At 42.6% G+C, this 21,978-nt stretch overlaps 1 protein-coding gene across 1 annotated transcript in view; it reads right to left on the reverse strand.

The window, feature by feature from the left end:
- The window catches only part of ADAMTS19 (ADAM metallopeptidase with thrombospondin type 1 motif 19), a 465,279-nt gene that overhangs the window by 374,747 nt on the left and 68,554 nt on the right, over positions 1–21,978 (reverse strand). Inside the window, exons 5-6 of the mRNA XM_029619011.1 lie at positions 17,601–17,684; positions 7,678–7,835 (exon numbers count right to left, since the gene is read on the reverse strand). Coding sequence (XP_029474871.1) covers positions 7,678–7,835; positions 17,601–17,684 — 242 coding nt within the window. The remainder of the gene's footprint in view (positions 1–7,677; positions 7,836–17,600; positions 17,685–21,978) is intronic.

Genomic DNA, 21,978 nt, shown 5'->3' on the forward strand with positions numbered 1-21,978 from the left:
GAGCGGCCTCGGAGGGAACGGCGGCAGGATGTGTGGCTCGGCGCGCGCCGGCTACACGGAATCGGCAGCCTTGCGCGCGCCGATCCAGGATTTTAGCGGATAAGCGCGTATCTACTAAAATCCAGCGTACTTTTGTTTGCGCCTGATGCGCCAACAAAAGTACGCTAAGGCGCGCTTTGTGAAAATCTACCCCAATATGTACAAATCAGAAAAGAAAAGGGAACAGTGTTAGATATACAAGAAATATTCCTTTAGAGGAAGAACTGCTATGAGATAGATTTCTGTAATATACTGGAACATCTCTATGGCGATTTAAAACCCCGTGCAAACCACTTTTGTTCCTAAAACTCACATTCTACCACTAAATTTGATTTGTCTGTGTGGAACATAACCCAGTCCTCTTGATTTAAGTGCTGTTATCCTGGATCTTACAAACATCATCTGTTCCCCCTGATGAAGCTGTTTTCGGAAAAACAATGAGCCTTTGTCGGGGCTTAGTAAAACTCCCAGTAAAGATTCTATAACAACATTTCTCCTTAGCACAAATAGCTCATTAGTAAATCATGAATTTGAACTGATAAATTGTTGGGATGCATCTAAGAACTCTTACAACAGGACAAGTCGCTAACAACAAACTTTTGGGATTTTTTTCAATCGACACTTCTTATTTATTAGAGGGTATCTGAAGCAAGTTTGTTTTGTAAATACCACTAAATTCTTAGAAAAATAGTCACACGCGACGTCGTTACTCGTTAGTATTGTCACAAATAGTTTTATTTCAGTGTTTTAGGGTAATATTTCTTGCATATAGGAGCGGGTATACTATGGGATGAAGGAAAATAGGGTAAGTACAGTCGTACCCCTTTGTTTGTTCTATATATTTTATTTATTTATTTATTTTTAATTTTTATATACCGAAGTTCTTGTATCAGATACAAATCACTCCGGTTTACATAAAACAGTGAGATGCCCAAACGGAAGGGGCTTTACATATAACTGAAGACAACAGGCTTTACATATAACTATAAAACTATAATAACAACGTCCAACTGTAACAAGGTATAGAGATAGTTACAAGAGAAGGAAAAACTTTTGATATCAATATCATATTATAGCGATAAATAACAATGGGTATGGTAGATTTGAAAATGAGCTAAAATAAATGAAGGTAAAAGTAATGCATTAAAACAGAAAAAATGCAAAGTAATAAGTGCAGTATATACAATAAAGCATATTATCTTAATGGGGTAACATGTGGAAGCGTTGATTGGATTGAAAACTCTATTGTATATTACGCAAGAATGCGGGCATCTAGGCTGCGTTAAGTGTCTGGGTAGGCTTGGCGGAAGAGCCAGGTTTTTAGTTTTTTTTTGAACGCCTGATGACTGGGTTCAAGTCTTAGATCTGGGGGGAGCGCGTTCCACTGGTGGGGGCCTGCTGAAGATAGTGCTCTTTTCCCTAGTAGTGTTTTTGCAGGTGGGGCATAAAGTGTGCCTTTGTAGGCGCTTCTGATGGGTCTGGCGGATGTATGAGGTTGCAGTTGTGTGCTTAGCCTGATGGGCGCGAGTTTGTTATTTGGTGAATGCCTGTAAATTCCCTCTTTGAGGATTGATGTTTTAAGTTGAAGGGATTCATTAAAGCGCAAGAAGTCTCAGCGGTTTTTCTTAATAGTGAATTCATTTTTCTTCTAACAGGTCTCTCGTAACGATGTTGTATTAAGTACTGTGAGCATGATTTGTATATCTAGTACAGACAGCGTTTAACTTCAAGTCATTTACTAAGCCTACAGGCTCTCTAATCTCAGGTAGATCCTTAGGTTCTCCCTGCTGTAGCATGGGGAAGCATGATAAGTAATTTGGGGTGTCCAGATTATCCGTTATTTCCCCTGAGGAAGCCAGTTTGGCGAAACAAGGACCTTGTCGGGATATTGCAACAGCTTTTGTGAGAAACACCTTTTTTTCAATGGGATATTGTAACAGCTTACCCAAGAGGAACTAGGGATGTGAATCGTTTTCCATATCGTCTTAACGATAGAAATCGTGTGGCAGGGCAAGAAAATCGTCTTAGGCACGATTTTTTAGTTAAAAAATCGTTAAAAATCGTTTTTTCCGATTAGTGCGCACTAACTCGAGTTAGTGCGCACTAACGGGAGTTAGTGCGCACTAACTGGGAGTTAGTGCGCACTAACTGAAAATGATACAATTTGATACTTTTCAGGTCAGTTAAGGTCAGTTTAGGAATGAATATGTATTCCTATTGGCTGCCCTCTTATTTATTCATGTTACCAAGTTTCCTACTGACAGTATATGGGGGATGGGAAATGGAAACAGTTGGTAGCTTGACAAAACAAGTAATGTGATCAGTCAATGTGACTAGAACTTGTGCCCTAACCCTGATACCAGGGGTATTGTGATCTTCCTGCACACAGTGCCCTATCCCTATTAATACCAGGAGTGTTGTGATCTTCCTGCACACAGTGCCCTATCCCTAATACCAGGGGTGTTGTGACCTTCCTGCACACAGTGCCCTATTCCTGATACTGGGGGTGTTGTGATCTTCTTGCACACATCCCGGTATCAGGGATAGGGCACTGCATGCAGGAAGATCACAACACTCCTGGTATTAATAGGGATAGGGCACTGCGTGCAGGAAGATCACAACACTCCTGGTATTAATAGGGATAGGGCACTGCATGCAGGAAGATCACAACACCCCTGGTATCAGGGATAGGGCACTGTGTGCAGGAAGATCACAATACCCCGGAGGAGTGAGGGTCAGGCAGCTCCCCCCTGTCTGTGAAGCCAGCCTCTCACTAGTAATGCAGGGAGGGAGCTGTCTCAGACTTCACCATCCTCCCCCCCCCTTACCCACACACCATTCACTAGCTGGGACATGGGGGAAGTCAGGAGTGAGGGTCAGGCAGCTCCCCCCTGTCTGTGAAGCCAGCCTCTCACTAGTAATGCAGGGAGGGAGCTGTCTCAGAATTCACCATCCACCCCCCCCCCTCACCCACACACCATTCACTAGCTGGGACATGGGGGAAGTCAGGAGTGAGGGTCAGGCAGCTCCCCCCTGTCTGTGAAGCCAGCCTCTCACTAGTAATGCAGGGAGGGAGCTGTCTCAGACTTCACCATCCTCCCCCCCCCCTTACCCACACACCATTCACTAGCTGGGACATGGGGGAAGTCAGGAGTGAGGGTCAGGCAGCTCCCCCCTGTCTGTGAAGCCAGCCTCTCACTAGTAATGCAGGGAGGGAGCTGTCTCAGAATTCACCATCCACCCCCCCCCCCTCACCCACACACCATTCACTAGCTGGGACATGGGGGAAGTCAGGAGTGAGGGTCAGGCAGCGCCCCCCTGTCTGTGAAGCCAGCCTCTCACTAGTAATGCAGGGAGGGAGCTGTCTCAGACTTCACCATCCTCCCCCCCCCCCCTCACCCACACACCATTCACTAGCTGGGACATGGGGGAAGTCAGGAGTGAGGGTCAGGCAGCTCCCCCCTGTCTGTGAAGCCAGCCTCTCACTAGTAATGCAGGGAGGGAGCTGTCTCAGACTTCACCATCCTCCCCCCCCCCCCTCACCCACACACCATTCACTAGCTGGGACATGGGGGAAGTCAGGAGTGAGGGTCAGGCAGCTCCCCCCTGTCTGTGAAGCCAGCCTCTCACTAGTAATGCAGGGAGGGAGCTGTCTCAGACTTCACCATCCACCCCCCCCCCTCACCCACACACCATTCACTAGCTGGGACATGGGGGAAGTCAGGAGTGAGGGTCAGGCAGCTCCCCCCTGTCTGTGAAGCCAGCCTCTCACTAGTAATGCAGGGAGGGAGCTGTCTCAGACTTCACCATCCTCCCCCCCCCCCCTCACCCACACACCATTCACTAGCTGGGACATGGGGGAAGTCAGGAGTGAGGGTCAGGCAGCTCCCCCCTGTCTGTGAAGCCAGCCTCTCACTAGTAATGCAGGGAGGGAGCTGTCTCAGACTTCACCATCCACCCCCCCCCCTCACCCACACACCATTCACTAGCTGGGACATGGGGGAAGTCAGGAGTGAGGGTCAGGCAGCTCCCCCCTGTCTGTGAAGCCAGCCTCTCACTAGTAATGCAGCAAGGGAGCTGTCTCAGACTGGTATCAGGGTTAGGGCACTGTTTGCAGGAAGATCACAACACTCCTGGTATTAATAGGGATAGGGCACTGTAAGAGATGACTGTAGTAGATTGAATAAAGATCTGATGTTTCTGCTCTCCTCACACCAAACAAAAACAACACACAAGCAGAGAAGCCCTTCTTACAAAGCTGAGCTAGTGAGTTAAGTAGGAGGAAAAGTAAACATACTGGTGCCAGTGTGGCTACTTAAAAAATACACTTACCAACAATCAATTACATATATTTGAACTGTGTACAGTTCCAGCCAGGACCACCTTTCTAAAATGCACAGTGATTGGCAAATTCAACATGCACTAGCATTTCAGGTGCCTGCTAACAAAAATAATAAACAAACAAGTTCTAGTCACGTGAGTGCTGATCATTACATTACTTTTTTTGTCAAGCTTCCAACTGTTTCCATTTCACATCCCCCCAACCATATTGGTAACATCAATAGATAAGAGCACAGCCAGCCAATAGGAATACATACATACATATTCATTCCTAAGTGACCTTTACTGACCTGGGAAGTGTGAACACTTTGTTTCATTTTCTGTTGGTGTTCGTTAGTTTCCAGTTCCATTTCCCATCCCCCCAACCATCACCTCAGTGGTAACCTTGGTAACATCAATAGATAAGAGGGCAGCCAGCCAATAGGAACACATATTCATTCCTAACTGACCTTCAGTGACCTGGAAAGTGTTTATTTGTATCATTTTCAGTTAGTGCGCACTAAATCGAGTTAGTGCGCACTAACGGGGAGTTAGTGCGCACTAACTCGAGTTAGTGCGCACTAACACGATTTAACGATTTTTAACGATAAATCGTTAGAATTTCTATTGTATCGTGTTCTATAACGATTTAAGACGATATAAACATTATCGGACGATAATTTTAATCGTTGAAAAACGATTCACATCCCTAAGAGGAACACCTGGGCTTAGGTCATTGAAAATGTAGTTTATTGTAACAGCTAATCCAAGTGAATATTTCTCAGCTTTTGTTGTTAATAAATAGAAAATGTATGCCATATTTTAATATTGCACTTGAGACATTCTAATTACTTACCTAGGAGGAACATCTGTCTTCAGTTTCTCTAGTTTTTTATGGTAACATTATGGACCACATTTTAAGATTTACGCACGGGCGTAGATTTGTGCGGACAACCCGGCGCGCACAAATGTATGCCTGATTTTATAACATGCATGCGCAGCTGCGCACATGTTATAAAATCTGGGGTTGGCGTGCGCAAGGGGGTGCACACTTCTGCACCTTGCATGCGCCGAGCTATGCAGCCTTCCTCCGTTCCCTTCGAGGCCGCTCCGATTTGGAGCGGCCTCGGAGGGAACTTTCTTTCCGCCCCCACCTTCCCCTCCCTTCCCCTACCTAACCCACCCCCCAGCCCTACCTAACCCCCTCCCCTTACCTTTATCCTATAAGTTGCGCCTGCGTAGGTTACGCGCACCGGCCCATGGCCGGCCTGCAATCCCAGGCACAGCAGCAAATGTCCGCTGTGCCTGGAAGCTCCAGCCCCTCCCACTCCTCACCCCCTTTTTCAAGCCCCTGGATATACGCGCATCCCGGGGCTTGCGCACGTCGCTGGGCCTATGCAAAATAGGTTCGGCGCGCGCAGGAGTGGATTCTCGGGGTTACGCGCGTAACCCTTTCAAAATCCGCCCCTTTGTGTATATATATAACCTTAATCTGTTGATGTATTTACTATTAGAGCCATGGCAACAATATGTTACAAGGTATTTTTCCTCCTTTAGTTCTTTTGGGTAACACATTGAATGAATGTTACATTGTAAGATACAAATGTGTTGCTCATTTTTCAGTTGCTCTTTATACTGTTTTTCTATGTTGTTTTTTTTTTATAGAATTATTAGAATTGTGATGTACCAGTGCCATGTAGTTTTTTCTACTTGACATGTGAATATTCTGTCTGATACATATTTATGATTAAAATATTTTTTGCAATAAATGTATTTATATTTTTACAATATATAAGCTTTTCATGCAAGTTAAGTGCTTTTGTTCCACTCTTTTTAGCGTGTACTTTTTCTTATAGATATATATAAAGAAGTTTTTAGGGTCAAACATTTATAAATATATCTTGTATCACTTCTGAAATGCTCAGCGAATGAAGGACTGACCACGAATGAGCTTTATAAAGGATTTAAATGCCCTTGAAGCAGACATCCTTCAAAACATGGATCCATGTTGAGGTTGCCTTTAAGTCTGATACACAAGCTAAGTATCGCTAATTGTTTTTATTAATGGTTTTTCTGTTCACACATAATGCAGTTCTCACAAGTATCCAAAACAATCTGAATGATTTTATTTTTACTTGCATTGATTGAAAAATGCAAAAAATATATAAGTGGACCTAGTTAATATACAGCATACATATTGTGTATTAGCCGATCGTTATTGCTTTGAAATGAATGAACAGGACAATCTCTTCTTTTGCATTTTGCCCATTACTATTCACCATAGAAATATTTTGAATTCAGTGGTCACTTCATTAACAGTGATAAAAATTCCCTCCTTTATCAGATAGTGTGTAAAGTAACAAAACCCTGCAAAAAAAAAATTGCTCGGAACCTATAGCAAACCTGCCATACCAAAATATTACTGACTCCCAGAATTCAAACAGCAACAATCTATACAAAAAGGCAACACTGCAGATATTCAGCTGGGATCAGAAGACTCACATACTTCCTACTGGGAAAAAAGAACAAGCCAGAATACTACAGACTTCTGCACAGAAACTTCATGCTTGCACAATACCTGACCTTGGTCACAGATGCAAAATATAGACCCTGACGATATACAGAATAAATGGCCAAAAATTAGAAATAGAAATATGCAGACAAAAACTAAATTCTTTGATCTGTTCTCCCATCCCTTCCTGTTCCCTGAAGATAGGAGGGAAGATGGGGAACAAGAATAGAGAGGGACCTGATTTAGAGAACAGAGAAGCTATTTTTAGTTCTGCAGTGTTTCCTCCAGGTTCACTCCCTACCCTCCTTCCAGTGAATAACAGGAGAAAGCAGCTGGATTAGGGAGGGTTTTTCTTTTCTCTGCTCTAGGCTCACCCCCTCTTCTTCTGTTCCTTGCAGGCTGCCTGGAAAAGGAAGGGCAGGAGTATGAAGCAGAAGGCTATTCTCTGCTGACTGAAATCTGGGCACTGATCAATAGAGTCATCGGGGGCAAAAACCCTCTATGCTCATCAAATGGGCACTCTGGCACGCAGAGCTCAGAGAAGCTCTCCCTTTTGCCCATAGGTTAAAGCAACCTTAGATCATGCTACCTAGCTCCAGGCCAAATCCATGGCGCTCACTTAATTAACTTCAGCTATATGTCCAGGCATCCTTATCAACAGTCCCTAAAAGTGTTATGTCATCAAATTACCTGAATTTCACATACCCAAGCCTTGAAAGTTTCAAAGCTACAATCAAATCTCTGTGTATTCAGCCACTGCCACCTAAAATATCATTTACTTTCAAGACTACATTTTATGAACTTACCTTGTTATAAGAATGGCTGCATCTACTGATGGCATATCGTCTCCCCAGCTTTTGGATATCTCTAAATGTATATCGTTCTTCTTGCCAAATTCTTCATGTTGCCATTTACAAAAACTCTCTAGCATTTTTTCACCATGATGCCCAATGTACATGTCTGTCTGAAAATTTGAGATTTCAACTTTATTATATAATTTTACTTTAAAATTTCCACATTATTGAGCATAGAGTACACTGAGTGCTACAAAAGAAGAAACACTATTGCTTCTTCCTGGTTGGTGCTTGATTACAAATATTTGTGATAAATGAGATCACATTTATACATACAATTTTTAAATGAAGGTCAATATTTTCAAAAGGAAGAACACTTGATTACAATAAAAGGAAAGTGTTATGTGGTGTTGAGATTTCAAAAAAGATAGCAAGCCACAAACGCAGTTCAAAAGTGTCATCCTGTACTCAAAAAACAATCAAAGACAAACAAGAAAGAAAAGTTGCTCATCTGTAACAGCTGTTTTCTGAGGACTACAGGATAGGCAGCCCCACAACTGGATGAGATCAACGGTGCTGATGTGCCATGGAGCTTCTCAAAAGCAAAAGAAAAGCCTAGAAAGTTTTTCCCGGCAGGCAATGGACTTCCACTCAGTCAAAGATTTAAGAAGCCATCTCCAAGAGGAGGAGGAGGTCGAGTTTATGTGGCTGCTTATCCTGCGCTCCTCAGGGAATGTATGCTATAGGTAGGCAACTTTGCTTTCGTTGACCAGCAGGAAAAGGAATCCATAGTTAAGGGTTGTCTTTCAAACCAAAAGAGAAAATGAAACCATCAGTGCAAGACTGAATATTCTTTTTCATGGAAGATAATCTAAAAATAAAGGTAATAGGTTTTGAGTGGATGGAATTGGGTTCTTTTGCTTAAAGAGACCCTTGAAAATTGAGTTACCAAACTTACTGTTGCATCAGAAACAGTGTCTAAACAATAGTGGAATGTGAATGACTAGACCAATGTCCCCTCTAAGGACTGGGTCGCTGTGAGGAAAACATTTTGTAAGCAAAATGTTTTGGTTACATTACCCTGTGAGCATTACATATTTTGTTGGAAAATGCCTGAAATTGCATGTATTACAGAACATGTTTAAAAATGCTACAGAACGCATTTATTAAAGTGGCACATTTAAACTATTCAAATGAGTGAGAGATGACACCCACATACACGAAAGAAAAAGCCAACTTTTCTCTTAGACACAAAGACCCCCCCATGCATATAAACACACACACTCAGAAAAAAGACCCCCCCCCCCCCCCCCCCCACGTACACAGACACCATCCACACACTGTCAGTACCCACACTCTCCAGGAGATTCACTGATGGCACAGCCAGTGCATAAAGCTCACGAGACACCAGTTGGCCTCATCTGTGCTAGCAGAGCACCTCACACATGTAGAACATAGAAAGATGCTTACAAATTACAAAATAATAAAAGAGACCATAAAGTAGATATAGAAACATGGAGACAAAAACTAAACTGGAAAATTTAACAAGCGCAACAGTATTATGCAGTGCAACAATGGAAAAATGTACCACCACTATTTCTCAAAAAACACCAAACATCAAGTAATATAAAACATCATTCATTATGGTACAACCATACTAATAAAAAGAATAAATATTTCAAAACAGCTCACAATTAGAGCATTCAATAATTAAAAACTCACATAAATCATTTTACTATTTCCCCAAACACCAATAAAATATTTAAAAACAGCAGACACATCAAATAACATCCCAAAATTAAAATAAATAAAGATTAAAAAATCTCCTGCTCTCTATACCTGATAGCCAGTCAACCTGAGATTGCTGTGGATTGGGGAGATAGGAGCCACACAAACATTATCCTCTCTGTCACACCCACTCACTCATTTTCATTCTCACAAACATTCCCCACATGCACTCTCACAGGCAGGCAGGCAGGCACTCACACACACAGAGGCACTCTCTCAGGGCCTTGTCTTCAGCCACGTGGGATGAGCTCTAGGGATGTGCAGACAAAAAGTTTATGTTCATAAGTCCATAAGTCGAAAAGGGGGGTCAATTTCGGTCAATATGGACATATGGAGAATTCCATAAGTTGAGTCTATGTCCATACGTGCACCGGTTCCCTAAATAAAAATTTAAACCCCTCACCCTCCTTAATCCCCCCCCCCCAAGACTTACCAAAATTCCCTGGTGGTCCAGCGGGGAGTCAGGAAGCCATTCCTCTATTCCTTTGCGAGGAGCACGTGACGTCCGCGTCACGTCGGAGTGACGCGGCCGTCACGTGGTCCACCGCGGTTCCGCTCCCGGACCCCTTGTTGGACACAAACGGAACTTTTGGCCAGCTTGGGGAGGTCAGGAGGCCCCCCCAAGCTGGCCAAAAGTTCCGTTTGTGTCCAACGAGGGGTCCGGGAGCGGAACCGCGGTGGACCACGTGACGGCCGCGTCACTCCGACGTGACGCGGACGTCACGTGCTCCTCGCAAAGGAATAGAGGAATGGCTTCCTGACTCCCCGCTGGACCACCAGGGAGTTTTGGTAAGTCTTGGGGGGATTAAGGAAGGTGAGGGGTTTAAATTTTTATTTAGGATCAACTATCGCGATTTCCAACGTATTCAACATAGCTATGTTGAATACGCTGGAAATCCGATCGTTTTTGCCTCATCACTTTTTTTAAGTTAAAAAAAAAAAAAGTAGCGTTTTACATATAAGTTCAAAACGAATGCACACCCCTAATGAGCTCCTTTGCGGCCCCTGTCAGGACAATAGTTAGCAGAGCAGGTAGGGTCCAGTGAAGGTTTTCGAGGAATGATGTAATCACAGCATGTTTGAAGGCAGCAGGAACATCTGCAGTGGAAAGTAATAGATGGAGCATATGGCAGATGGAAGGGATGACCAAAGGGGAAAAAGAGCTGAGGAGGCAGGTGACAATGGAGTCAAAGGAAGTAGTAGTGAATTTGGAGCAGGAGACATAATGACCAGTTTCCTTCTCTGTGACATTAGTGAAGAAAGGGAAACACAAGGTAAAGGACAGTTGAGGTGCAAAGTTGAGGAGGTGAAGGGGGGTCCAGTGAACTCAAGATATATTGTGAACTTTGTCATGAACCACATTCCAAAGTTATAAGGACTGGGGGGGAGGGACTGGAACACATATAAAAAGATAAACTGCAACAGACAGACATTTTACCATCCAATAAGACTCTCTGTTCTATTGAGCAAAAGATAAAAAAAATGTAATTTCTATCACCAATATGGTAAACTGAGAGTTACACTACTCTCCTTGTGGACGAAAATATTCAAAGGCATTTACATGGGTGAAAACCTACAGTAAAAGTCCTATTATCTAGCACTCAACCAACCAGAAAGCTCGAATAACCAGCATCTTTTATTTTCCAGGAATGCACAGAGGTGGGGCTTTCTTCAGATTAGGGAAATCTTCCACACACTCCTTCACGGCCCCATGGCCACACACTGAGCTGGGACTGCTGGCAATTTATGTTAACATTTAAAAGATAAGGGAGAAGCGAGAGCACTGAGGGTAAGGGGCAGCTCTGGGGGTAAGTGGTAAAGAGGACCCCACATCACATGTCAGTACAGTACTTTTTTTTTCTAGGTGAAAAATGCCAATCTCTCATATCCTGCAGCTATGGCTACCGGTACTCCATCAACCAGCGAATGACAGAAATGTGTGTTTTATTGACAATCACATAGAAAATAAACATAAGTAATCATATGGAGAAAGGAGAAAACAGAAGATGTATGCAGGAATTCAATGTCTGCTGATCTACTATCTACAATATCAAGGCTGAGAGTTTGTGACAAATTCTGAGACAACCAAAGCAACTAATCAGTGCTGTACTCTGCACAAACCAAATTTGGAACATTTAAATAAAATATTGAATGAATGATTTGCTTTAAAAGATTCACAGGAAGCTCCAGTTTGTCACCCAATCCTGATGAAAAAGGTAAAAGACTTCTATCAACAAACGGAAATTACCAAAGTCTGCAATTTTTCAGATGGGTTGTTCACTCACTTTAAAATTTTCCACAGTATCAGAAAGCTTGATATGTCAGGAGAAAAACATTCTGCTGATCACGAGGCAATTGAAAAATATTGTGCATTTTTCAAGAAATTTGTTCAGGAGTACGGTATAAAATCAGATCCATAAAACTGACACTGGACTTTTTTTTGGCATTGTTTGCCAATTTCTACCCTGGCTGGCACAGAGGAAGTTGGTGCATCTGGCTTTAAGCAGAACAGGGATGGCCTGGCCTTGCTTACAGATGCAAATACAGCAAGCACACAGAGTCAAGCTGGTAGTGATGGGAAAATTCATGCAAGCAAGAGTACTAAAGAGTGTTGTCTATTCACCTGTTGAATACAAGGCACACCCAGGAAAAAATGTTATACTGGTTTCTTTGTGTCTTAATAGCTGCAGTGAAATTGCACCAGAAGATACCAAGAAAGCTGCAAGACAAACAATATTCTAATTTTAGGTGACTGTCAAGCTCACCTCCTGAATTACTTAGTATCTGGAAATATTATTACTATCTTATTCCTGTAAGTGTAACCTCACTTATACAGCCAAAGGCAGTATTTATTTAAAAAATTACATTCAGTATAATCAGTACATACATAATGATAAAACAATAGTGTCAGACCAACAGGAACAAGAACCTAAAAATAACATTCCTTTATAAAAATGACCTAGATCAATAAGAAGAATAAGTGTATTCTTCATATACCAGAACTAAATGCCTGGGAAAGCAATAAGCCTTTAACCTGCTTCCTAACAGATAAATAATCAGTTTCTTCCAGAAGCTCACATGGAATGAGTTCCACAATACAAGACCTATAAATGAAAAGGCTCTGTTATGGGTTTCTCAGAATTGAATCTTGTGAAAATATTGATCTCCTAATAGGGCTTTCCTGGCCAAGTACATAAGATACCAATACTTCCCTCAAATAAAGAGGGCCCTTACCATGAATAACTTCATGAATCATGGTGAGTACTTTAAATTGAATTATTGACTATACCGGTAACCAATGGAGATCTTTCAGACTGGGTGTAACCCTGTCATGGAGCCTATTATCACAGATTAACCTAGCTACCGCATTTTGCACCAGCTGCAATAACCAAAGTTAGGGAGCTCTACATAAAGAATGCTGCAATAGTCAATAGAGTTTAAGACCAATGACAGCACAACTATGAAAATCAGCCTCACACAAAATACATTTCAGATGCCTCACTAAACAAAGTTTATAAAAAGTAGATGTTGCTGTAACTTTTATCTGACTCCTAAATGATAGACTGGAGTCATGAAGCATCCCAAGGTCTTTAGCTACCATTGTGGGGGGAGGTCAGCAACCCACCCAGAGAACCTCAGTCTTCTGGAGATTCAACACCAATTTGTTCAACATCATCCAATAATTTATGGCCTCCATGGAGTCACTAGGCTGTGCAAAGGAGAAGGCCTCATCCAAATCATTGGGAAAATACAAATGGATGTAGTCCCCATAGATTCTATAACGAATACCAAGGGAAAGCAAAAGCTTACACAATGGCTGCAAATAGACATTAAATAGGACAGCTGACAAGGAAGAACATTATGGGACGCCTGACTTCAGTGATCTCTCAGATTAGCAATTAAATACTCCCCAGAGTCACCTGCTGCATTCTTTCTAGAAAGAAAATAAATAATCCAGAGAAACCATTCCCCCTAGACCAATTGAGCAAAGACACAATTTCATGACATATGGTGTCAAATGTGACATATATATCTGAAAAGACAAAGAACAATGAACAGCCTTCAACTAGGAGAAGAACTAGAAGACTGGGAGAAAATGGGAGATGTGAAACAACTGTGGGATAAATTAAAAGGCGCTATTACAAAGGCAACAAATCTGTATGTTAGAAAAGTAAAAAGTAAGAGGAATAAGAAACCGATCTGGTTTCAAAGGATGTGGATGAAAAATTAAAGGCAAAAAGAACATCATTCAAGAAGTATAAATGATCCCAAAAAGAGGAATACAGGGAAGAATATCTGGTGAAACTGAAGGAGATAAAGAAAGAAATCAGGAAAGCAAAAGGTCAAGCGGAAGAAAGAATGGCTAAAGAGGAAAAGCGAGGTTACAAAACATTTTTCAGATATATCAGAGAAGGAAGGAAGTGTATAGTGAAGGAAGGAAGGAGTATAGTGAAATTGAAAGGCAACAAGGAGCAATGTGTGGCGAGAAATGAAGAAATGGTAGAAATAGTAAACAAATACTTCAGTTTAATGTTCACTAAATAAGGCCCTGGAGAAGGATCGCTGCTGGTTGACAGGAACGTAGATGGGGATGAAACAGACGAAACTCCATTTACAGAAGAGAATGTATAGGAAGTGCTAGGAAAACTGAAAGTGGACAAGATCATGGGGCCAGATGAGCTACATCCCAGGAAACTGAGGGAGCTCAGAGATGAGCTGGCGGGTCTGCTGAAAGACCTGTTCAATAGATCCTTGGAAATGGGAGTGGTGCCGTGAGATTGGAGAAGAGCAGTGGTTGTCCAACTTCACCAGAGTGGGAGCAGAGAGGAGGCTGGAAACTACAGACTGGTTAGCCTCACCTCGGCCATGGGAAAATTAATGGAGGCTCTGCTGAAGGAAAGGATAATCAACTATCTACAATCCGGTAGGATGCTGAACCCGAGGCAGCATGGTTTCCCCAGGGAAAATTCCTCTCAGACAAATCTGATTGATTTCTTTGATTTGGTGACTAGAAAATTGGACTGAGGAAGAGCACTAGATGTGATTTACTTGGATTTTAGTAAAGCTTTTGATATGGTCCCACATAGGAGTTTAGCAAAAAAAATGAGAAGCTATGGCTTTCCTCAAATTTACCAAATGTTCATTCTGGGCAACGAAGTGTATCAGAATGGCTAGGATCTCCAATTGTAAACCCCGATGGACTGTCCGCATTGGAGGAGGGAGTGGAGCGAATTCCTACATCCATGGTCTTAGAAACATCATTGAGTCCAGGTCACCGGAGACATCACCCCCACCCGGTAGCGAAGGGACGTCCCTTCCGGTTGTACCAGGAGGAAATGAGGAATTGAAAGATGTAAAATTCCTTGAGACTGAAGTACAAATGGCACCAGCCCTAGCCGAATCATTGGAAGAATCCGATATTGATATCTCTTTATCATTTCCAAAAAAGGAAAGTACTCCTATTGGGAAATTAATTGGAACTAGGGAACGGGACACTGTTAGATCAGTGATATTAAAGCCTCCTACCATTACTTTAGAAAATCTATGGAATTTTATAGCAAAGTTAGATGGTTCAATAGGAAACATTATGGAAGAAGTTAAGGAAATAAAGAATTCCCTAAAGATCAATTTGGAGAAAGTAGAGGAACAACAAAAAGAAATTAAAGATTTAGATAAGAGATGTGTGCAGATAGAGAAAATTCAACAACATCAAATTAAAATGGAAGAAGAATTCCAAAGGAAATTTGAGTTTTGGAGAATAATATAAGGGCCTTAAATCTAAGGGTAATAAATTTTCCCATCATAGATCAATTGGGACCAAGGGAACTTTTTAAAGAATATCTCACGCAAATTCTAAATATACCAGAGGTTAACCATCCAGTTATAGTAAGGGTTTTTTATATAGGCATAAGGAAAAAAGTTCCAACAAAATTAGATCAAATATAAAATTCTCAAGAACATCAGGAATTCACAAATATTTCTGATCTGTTGCAAACATCGCAAGGAAAGATAGAAATAAAAAATAGAGGCACATTGTTGTTACAGTTTGCCTTTATTACTGATAAGGATGTTATACTTTAAATCTTTTTTTTGCAATAGATCAAAAACTTTTTATGAACAAAAAATATGGATCTTTCCGAATTTGGTAAGGTCTACTCAGCTCTGCAGAAAGAGTTTTCTACTACTTAGAAAAGAGGTAGTAGATAAAGGAGGATTCTTTTTATTAAAATACCCCTGTAGATGTATCATCAAGAGCGAGGGGAAAAATTACTCATTCCTAAAACTAGAACAACTTATAAATTTTCTAGGGGTGAAAGCAGCTGGTTAATATAGATTGATGGAAATCCCATAACATTTTCTGGTTAGGTTAAGATTTCAATTAGTTTCGCTCATAAAAAGTTTCACAGAGGATATCCTTAATTTTTCCTGTAGTTAGGAGGAACAAGAATTATTTTTATTGTATTTCAAACAATATTATGTATATTTCTTATTCAAATGTTTCTTTCTTGTTCTGCTATTACTGTCTTGGTAATTATGACTGTATAAATTGAAAATTCATAAATAAAAAATTGAAAAAAAAATGAGAAGCTTGGGAGTGGGTGCCAAGGTAGTAGTGAGGATTTTAAACTGGTTGACTGACAGGTGTAATGGCAGAGTGCCATAGGGATTGCTTTAGGGACCAGTTCTGTTCAATATCTATGTGAGCTGACATTGCAGAAGGGATAGAAGGTAAGGTTTGTCTTATTTGCGGAAGATGCTAAGATCTGCAGCAGAGTGGACATGCCTGAATGGGTAGAGAGAATGAAAAGTAATGAAAGAAAACTTGAAGAATGGTCAAGGATTTGGCAGCTGGGATTCAAAGCCAAGAAGTGCAGAATTATGTATCTGGGTTGCGGTAATACAAAATAACCATATGTGATTGGGGGGGGGGGGGGGGGGGGGGGTGAAAGACTAATGTGAGTGGACTGGGAGAGGTACCTTGGAGTGATAGTGTCTGATGATCTGAAGGTTGCAAGGCAATGTGACATGGTGATAGCTAAACCCAGAAGAATGCTGGGATGCACAGAGAGAGGAATAACCAGTAAGAAAAAGGAGGTGATAATGCCCGTGTTCAGGTTCTTATGAGGCCTCCCCTGGAGTACTGTGTTCAGTACTGAGCCCGTTTCTCAAAAAACATAGAGACAGGATGGGGGCGATCCAAAAAAGGGTGATCAAAATAGTGTGGGATCTGTATTGGAAGATTTATGAGGAGATGCTGGATTTGAATATGAACACCCTGGAAGAGAGGAAGTGCAGGGGGATATGATAAAAGTCCTTCAGATACCTAAAAGGATTTAACGATGCACAAACTTTCAACCTTTTCGTTGGAAAAACTAGGGGTCACAAAATGAAAATCCAGGGGGGAGGAGAAACTCAGAACTAACATACGGAAATATTTTTTCACAGAGAAGTTGGTGGATGCATGGAATGCCCTTCCAGAAGCGGTGGTAAGGACAAAAACAGTAAATGAATTCAAAAGGACATGGGATAAGCACTGTGGATCCTTAAAGGCTTGAGGATGATAATAAAGAAAAGGGTGCAAGCAGGTAACCTGCACTGAATGGCAAATAGTACCCTTAACCAGAAGGCATGGGTGATTACTACCTGTAACAAATTAGCCTTGATGGTTTAGCATAACTGAAACATCACTCTCCGCTTTGACAACAGGGCAGGGAAAAAAAAAAGAGTATTGAATTCTGCAGACAGCCAATGCTGGGCCTCATCTTTTACGGTCTGGGGTACTGGTATGCTGACATTAAACATCATGGACTGTTCCTATGCATGCCACATAATGAGGCTTTTACTATATTTACTTGAGTAAAATTTCAGTTTTAAAAATTGCACCCCTCCTCCAAAGCAGCAAAAAGTATGCATGCCGTTTTACAACTCATGAACCTTTAGCCACATTTAAGAGAGGCATTGCAGGTGGTGCATTTTGGGTGGGATTAGAAAATAAGATGAATGGATTGGATTTTCAAATCTATATGAGCTATCTTCCAGAGAATTTTACCCACATGAAAAGCAGGTAAATATTGCCTGCAAAGTGTCTGAATAACCTTTCTATAACCAAACTGTAACAGGCCTGACAAAATTCAATGCTTTCTTACTGGTGTCTCATGAAGTAGAACAAGCTTCGTCACACGAAGATTCATTTGTACTCCAAGACTCTTGTGCTGGAAAAGGTTGAAAACCTAAAAGCAAGCAGAAATGCATGATTCAGTGCAACTGCAGGCAACCAGAATATTTCTAAAACCAGCTTATATTCTAGTAAATAAAAGTGACTTGGAACATACATTTAAGCATATGCAATAAACTTTAACATGTACATTAAGGCCATTTTGCTAAAATCAGTGTGCTAAGGTTTAACATGCATGTTAACACAAGCCCACTATCACCTTAAAATGTAAGAGCTAAAATTAGTACTTCCTCACATGTAAGAACATAAGAAATACCATGATGGATTAGACCAATGAGCCCAGCAGCCTCGCTCCAACAAGAGTCAGCCGGAGTCACTTGGAAATAACCAATAGGAAATAAGAAGAAGTAGAAGTAGTAGAAGAGGAAGTAGTAGTAATAGTAGTACCAGTAGTGGAAGTAGTAGTAGTAATAGAAGTAGTAGTAGTAGTAGCGGCAGTAATAGTAGTAAGTAAGTAGGTGGTGTAGCCTAGCTGAAACTGTACAACCAAAAAGGAGTGGGAGCACTGAAAGGAGAGGATCACCTTGCTGGTGGCTGGAAAGAAGCAGTAAGTACTGCATAGAGAAATTTTTAAAACTTAAAAAGTATTGGGGAGAAGTAAATTATAGGGGTATATTTTAGTGTGTTTATGTGTTTTGTTTTAAATAGGTAGAAAGGCAGGCAACAAACAGAAGTTTGTGAGGTTTGTTTTAAATAGGTAAACCACGATACGCTTAGAAGTGCCAGCCAAGGGAAAAGGGGCGGCCCGGGGGGCAGGCCAGAAAAGCACCATTAGTCACTGTCCCGGGAAAGAACACCAGCAGACAGCCAGCGCTAGCAGATTACTTCTGCTCCGAAGGAGCAGTAAGTATTAAAATAAAAAAATTAGGGATAGTTAGGGTAGGATTAGGGGGAGGGGAGGAGAGGGGAAGAGGGAGGAAGGATAGAGTTAGGTGTAGGAAAGTTCCTTCCCAGGCTGTTCCTTAATTAGAACAGACTAGGGGGAACTGAGGAAGGCCCAATTGTGTCGCTGTGCATTGCTTTGTAAAATTCACCCCCCGTGCGCGCAAGTCGCAAGCCACCCACACATGCACGCATGGATTTTAAAATGTGGCACGCATGTATGCACAGCCATCAGATTTTATAACGTGCGTGCATGTTATAAAATCAGCGTGTCCATATATGCACTCTGGGAAATGCACATGCACTCCTTTTAAAATTGACTCCATAGACATTGGCATCTCAGAGACATGGTGCAAAGAGGATAACCAATGGGATAGGGCTATACCAGGGTACAAATTAAATTGCACTGACAGAGAGGAGTATCTTGGTGGCAGGATGGTGTTTTATGTCTGGGAGACTAAGGCCTAGATTTATCAATCTGCTGTAAATATCACATGCGATAGGAAAAGAGTATGTTTTATGGTAATAGCGTAATTATCACAATGTGTGCTATGCATAGGTATTACTGCATTAACTGAAGGGGTAGAAAAGAGAGAGAGAGAGAGAGAGAACGAAAGAGAGGGAGGGAGAGACTGACTGACTATCTACAAGGCCCTTGAAGTAGTTAGCTATATATATATATTAGGGATGTGAATCGTGTGCCCTATCGTCTTAACGATTGAAATCGTCTGGCAGGAGAAGAAAATCGTGTTTGGCTCGATTTTTTAGTTAAAAAATCGTTAAAAATTGTTTTTTCCGATTAGTGCGCACTAACTGGGAGTTAGCGCACTAACTCCCAGTTAGTGCGCACTAACAGAAAATGATACAATTTGACACTTTTGAGGTCAGTTAAGGTCAGTTTAGGAATGAATATGTATTCCTATTGGCTGCCCTCTTATTTATTCATGTTACCAAGGTTCCCACTGACAGTATATGGGGGATGGGAAATGGAAACAGTTGGTAGCTTGACAAAAAAAGTAATGTGATCAGTCAATGTGACTAGAACTTGTGCCCTAACCCTGGCACCAGGGGTGTTGTGATCTTCCTGCACACAGTGCCCTAACCCTATTAATACCAGGAGTGTTGTGATCTTCCTGCACACAGTGCCCTAACCCTGATACCAGGGGTGTTGTGATCTTCCTGCACACTGTGCCCTATCCCTATCAATACCAGGAGTGTTGTGATCTTCCTGCACACAGTGCCCTATCCCTATTAATACCAGGAGTGTTGTGATCTTCCTGCACACAGTGCCCTAACCCTGATACCAGGGGTGTTATGATCTTCCTGCACTCAGTGCCCTATCCCTATTAATTAATACCAGGAGTGTTGTGATCTTCCTGCACACAGTGCCCTAACCCTGACACCAGGGGTGTTGTGATCTTCCTGCACACAGTGCCCTATCCCTATCAATACCAGGAGTGTTGTGATCTTCCTGCACACAGTGCCCTAACCCTGACACCAGGGGTGTTGTGATCTTCCTGCACACAGTGCCCTATCCCTATTAATACCAGGAGTGTTGTGATCTTCCTGCACACAGTGCCCTAACCCTGATACCAGGGGTGTTATGATCTTCCTGCACTCAGTGCCCTATCCCTATTAATACCAGGAATGTTGTGATCTTCCTCACACAGTGCCCTAACCCTGACACCAGGGGTGTTGTGATCTTCCTGCACACAGTGCCCTATCCCTATTAATACCAGGAGTGTTGTGATCTTCCTGCACACAGTGCCCTAATCCTGATACCAGGGGTGTTATGATCTTCCTGCACTCAGTGCCCTATCCCTATTAATTAATACCAGGAGTGTTGTGATCTTCCTGCACACAGTGCCCTAACCCTGACACCAGGGGTGTTGTGATCTTCCTGCACACAGTGCCCTATCCCTATCAATACCAGGAGTGTTGTGATCTTCCTGCACACAGTGCCCTAACACTGACACCAGGGGTGTTGTGATCTTCCTGCACACAGTGCCATATCCCTATTAATACCAGGAGTGTTGTGATCTTCCTGCACACAGTGCCCTATCCCTATTAATACCAGGAGTGTTGTGATCTCCAGACTGGCTGGGAGCAGGGATGCAGCTCTGCATGGATTACTGGGACAGGCAGCCCCAGACTGGCTGGGAGCAGGGATGCAGCTCTGCATGGATTACAGGGACAGGCAGCCCCAGACTGGCTGGGAGCAGGGCTGCAGCCCTCCATGGATGACTGGGACAGGCAGCCCCGGACTGCCTGGGAGCAGGGATGCAGCTCTGCATGGATTACTGGGACAGGCAGCCCCAGACTGGCTGGGAGCAGGGATGCAGCTCTGCATGGATTACTGGGACAGGCAGCCCCAGCCTGGCTGGGAGCAGGGATGCAGCTCTGCATGGATTACTGGGACAGGCAGCCCCAGCCTGGCTGGGAGAAGGGATGCAGCTCTGCATGGATTACAGGGACAGACAGCCCCAGACTGGCTGGGAGCAGGGATACAGCTCTGCATGGATGACTGGGACAGGCAGCCCCAGACTGGATGGGAGCAGGGAAGCAGCTCTGCATGGATTACTGGGACAGGCAGCCCCAGACTGGCTGGGAGCAGGGATGCAGCTCTGCATGGATTACAGGGACAGGCAGCCCCAGACTGGCTGGGAGCAGGGCTGCAGCCCTCCATGGATGACTGGGACAGGCAGCCCCAGACTGGCTGGGAGCAGGGATGCAGCTCTCCATGATCCGTGATCTGGTGGCCAGTGTGGCTACTTAAAAAATACACTTACCAACAATCAATTACCACATATATTTGAACTGTGTAGTTCCAGCCAGGACCACCTTTCTAAAATGCACAGTGATTGGCAAATTCAACATGCACTAGCATTTCACATGCCTGCTAACAAAAATAATAAACAAACAAGTTCTAGTACATGAGTGATGATCATCACGTTACTTTTTTTGTCAAGCTTCCAACTGTTTCCATTTCACATCCCCCCAACCATTACCTCAGTAGGAACCTTGGTAACATCAATAGATAAGAGCACAGCCAGCCAATAGGAATACATATTCATTCCTAAGTGACCTTTACTGACCTGGGAAGTGTCAACAATTTGTATCATTTTCTGTCGTGTTCGTGAGTTTCCAGTTCCATTTCCCATCCCCCCAACCATCACCTCAGTGGGAACCTTGGTAACATCAATAGATAAGAGGGCAGCCAGCCAATAGGAATACATATTCATTCCTAACTGACCTTCAGTGACCTGGAAAGTGTCAATTTGTATCATTTTCTGTTAGTGCGCACTAACTCCTGTTAGTGCGCACTAACACGATTTAACGATTTTTAACGATAAATCGTTAGAATTTCTATTGTATTGTGTTCTATAACGATTTAAGACGATATTAAC

Source organism: Rhinatrema bivittatum, chromosome 1, assembly GCF_901001135.1.
Source record: "Rhinatrema bivittatum chromosome 1, aRhiBiv1.1, whole genome shotgun sequence".
Classification (NCBI taxonomy): Eukaryota; Metazoa; Chordata; class Amphibia; order Gymnophiona; family Rhinatrematidae; genus Rhinatrema; species Rhinatrema bivittatum.